This window comes from Triticum aestivum, chromosome 4A, assembly GCF_018294505.1.
Source record: "Triticum aestivum cultivar Chinese Spring chromosome 4A, IWGSC CS RefSeq v2.1, whole genome shotgun sequence".
Taxonomy (NCBI): domain Eukaryota; kingdom Viridiplantae; phylum Streptophyta; class Magnoliopsida; order Poales; family Poaceae; genus Triticum; species Triticum aestivum.
This window is the reverse complement of record NC_057803.1, coordinates 4,813,007-4,815,681: the sequence shown is the minus strand read 5'-3', so window position 1 is coordinate 4,815,681 and position 2,675 is coordinate 4,813,007. Positions and strand designations below refer to the sequence as shown.

At 55.1% G+C, this 2,675-nt stretch overlaps 1 protein-coding gene across 1 annotated transcript; it reads left to right on the top strand.

The window, feature by feature from the left end:
• The first annotated feature begins 211 nt into the window (after nucleotides 1-211).
• On the top strand, nucleotides 212-1,666 carry LOC123084707 (protein TIFY 11c). Its single transcript, XM_044506198.1, has 3 exons — nucleotides 212-816; nucleotides 949-1,130; nucleotides 1,231-1,666. The coding sequence occupies exons 1-3, from the start codon at nucleotides 599-601 to the stop codon at nucleotides 1,425-1,427; spliced, it is 597 nt and encodes a 198-aa protein (XP_044362133.1). The 5' UTR covers nucleotides 212-598; the 3' UTR covers nucleotides 1,428-1,666.
• The last annotated feature ends 1,009 nt before the right edge of the window (nucleotides 1,667-2,675 follow it).

Below are 2,675 nucleotides of genomic sequence, written 5' to 3'. Positions count from 1 at the left end.
AAGAAAAGGAAGAACATGTTCCAAAAAAAGAAAAGAAAAGAAAAGGAAGACACAACCCCCGACGTGGCCAAGAAAAACCACCAGGGGAGAGTATAGGGGCCCCACCACCAGCCCACGACCCGCGCTGCACACTGCACGCGCAACCGTGGCCTAGCAAAACCGGCCGCCGAACTCAACCCCGAAAACGTACAGAGCCCAGGCATTTCTTCCACCACCCCCTTTCGTCGCTCCACGCCACCAGGCCGCGCACATGCGCAGCACCCCGCAAATACACGCCGACCGGCTGGCCGATCGGCGAAAACCCACGGCGAAATTGGGCGAGACGTGCGGTGCTGGGAGACGGACGGGCCTTCCGCTCCCATCCATCCATCCATCACTCCTCGTCCCGTCGCCTCCCGGCCGGCGCCTTTCACGTGCTGCTTTCCTCTCCTGCCCGCGAAACAGAAATTAGGCCTCGCCCAGCTGTACACGCCCGCGAAAAGGAGAGAGCGCGCCGGGATTTAACCCCGCGACTCACCCGCCCCCCGGCCGGACGGGCAAACACACGTACATACCTCGGCACCGCAGGTCTCATCGTTTCCTTCCGCTGGAGATCGACATGGGAGCCGAGCAGCAGCACCAGGCCGCCGGGGGCAGCAGGTTCGCCGTGGCGTTCGGCCTGCTGCGCCAGTACATGAGGGAGCAGCCTGGCGTGGTCACCGTGGGCCTCTCGCCGGGCGGCGGCGACGGCGTCGAGGCGGTGGCGCCCGAGCAGCGGATCCGGACCATGGAGCTCTTCCCCCAGCAGGCCGGCACGGTCAGGGGCTCGCACGAGAGGTACGTCTTTGCGCGCCAGCCACACCTTCGTGCCCGCCGGGTGACCGGAGAACGTCCTCGAAACGTCTTCCCATGGAGTTCTTGGAAAATATTCACTCCTGGTTGATGGATGCTAACGCTGTTGCTAATCAGGACGGGGCCTGAGAGAGCGCCGCTCACCATCTTCTACGGCGGGAGGACGTTCGTGTTCGACGACTTCCCCGCCGAGAAGGCCAGGGAGCTCATGCAGCTCGCCGGCTCCTTCTGCGCGCCGCCGCCCGCCCCCGACGCCGAGCCCGCCTGCCAGAACGCGCCGGGGCAGCCTTGCTTGTCAGGTACGGATCGCGCTACACTCGTGCTCGGTGACCGTCCGTATTAGATACAAATACAACCAACTGACAAAAACATGTGTCGTGCGCGCGCGCGCTTGTGTAGACCTGCCGATCGCGAGGAAGGCGTCGCTCCACAGGTTCCTGGCGAAGAGGAAGAGCAGGCTCACCGCGGCAGATCCGTACCCGGCGCCGTTAGCGGCGCCGGGGGCCGGGGCGGCCAAGGAGACGGCCGGCAAGGCTGCGCCGGAGGACGGCGGCGCGCCGTGGCTCGGCGTCAACCCCGCGCTCCAGCTCAACTGAAGGATTTGATGAGCCGGGGAGAGGAATAAATCACTGCCTCACTGCTTCTCCACGTAGTACTACTAGTACTATGTACTGCTACGTGGATCCTTGATTGTTGCCGTTTTTATCTTACGCCCGTTAATTGGCTGCGTCAGGGCAATCAACTGCATGGCGCTGGCTAAATATATATAGCACGTATGTTCTTCATCTGTTTGAGAATTCTTTGGTGTCGAATAAAAGAACTCTTTCATGCTGAATTTGTTACTGTATGCGAGTATACTACTAATTACGTAGCTTAGATTTGTATAAGCTGTATTAAATGTAGTGATGGTGCGCAATATTGTTACTTTTACTGGTTATTTTTTTATGTGTTAGTGTGAACTATTAACGTTTGCTCGTTAGATCGTTGGGTCATGTATCTTCATGAGAATATGTGAAAATTGAGAGAACTACATTTCACACATGTCTTGTGCTGCCCGCACCCGTGACTTGGATGGCGAACCTAGCAGCCACCGAACACTCCCCTCCCTCGTCATTTCCTTCTTCGCCACCATTGGGGCAAAGCTGGAATGGTGGAAGGTGTTGATTGGGCTTCATTCTCGTGTAAGCTATGCTAGGGTGGCGACAACCCTTCTTGTCATGTCTTTGGAAGGGCAGCGGAGGGCAGCGATGCCACAATGATCTTCCTAGGTGGTGCAATGATCTCCTCTATCGTGACATATGCGGTAGGGGCCGGTCGGGTAGCGTTACTACATGTCGGTTTTATCTTACGCCCGTTAATTGGCTGCGTCGGGGCAATCAACTACATGGCACTGGCTAAATATATATAGTACGTATGTTCTTCATCTGTTTGAGAATTCTTTGGTGTCGAATAAAAGAATTCTTTCATGCTGAATTTGTTACTGTATGCGAGTATACTACTAATTACGTAGCTTAGATTTGTATAAGCTGTATTAAATGTAGTGATGGTGCACAATATTGTTACTTTTACTGGTTATTTTTTATTATGTGTTAGTGTGAAATATTAACAGTTGCTCGTTAGACTGTTGGTTCTTGTATCTTCATAAGAATATGTGAAAATCAAGAGTTCACCCATGTCTTGTGTCACCCACACGGGTGACTTGGATTGCGAACCCTAGTCGCCACCGAGCACTCCCCGCCCTCATCATTCCCTTCTTCGCCACTATTGGGGCAAAGCTGGAATGGTGGAATGTGTTGATTAGGCCTTCATTCTCGTGTAAGCCATGCTAGGGTGGCGACAACCCT

Excerpts from the sequence above, each read along its gene's own strand:
- LOC123084707 (XM_044506198.1), top strand. The coding sequence starts at position 599 with ATGGGAGCCGAGCAGCAGCACCAGGCCGCCGGGGGCAGCAGGTTCGCC. Across the intron at positions 817-948 it reads GTCAGGGGCTCGCACGAGAG|GACGGGGCCTGAGAGAGCGC; the intron begins GTACGTCTTTGC and ends GTTGCTAATCAG. Across the intron at positions 1,131-1,230 it reads GGGGCAGCCTTGCTTGTCAG|ACCTGCCGATCGCGAGGAAG; the intron begins GTACGGATCGCG and ends GCGCTTGTGTAG.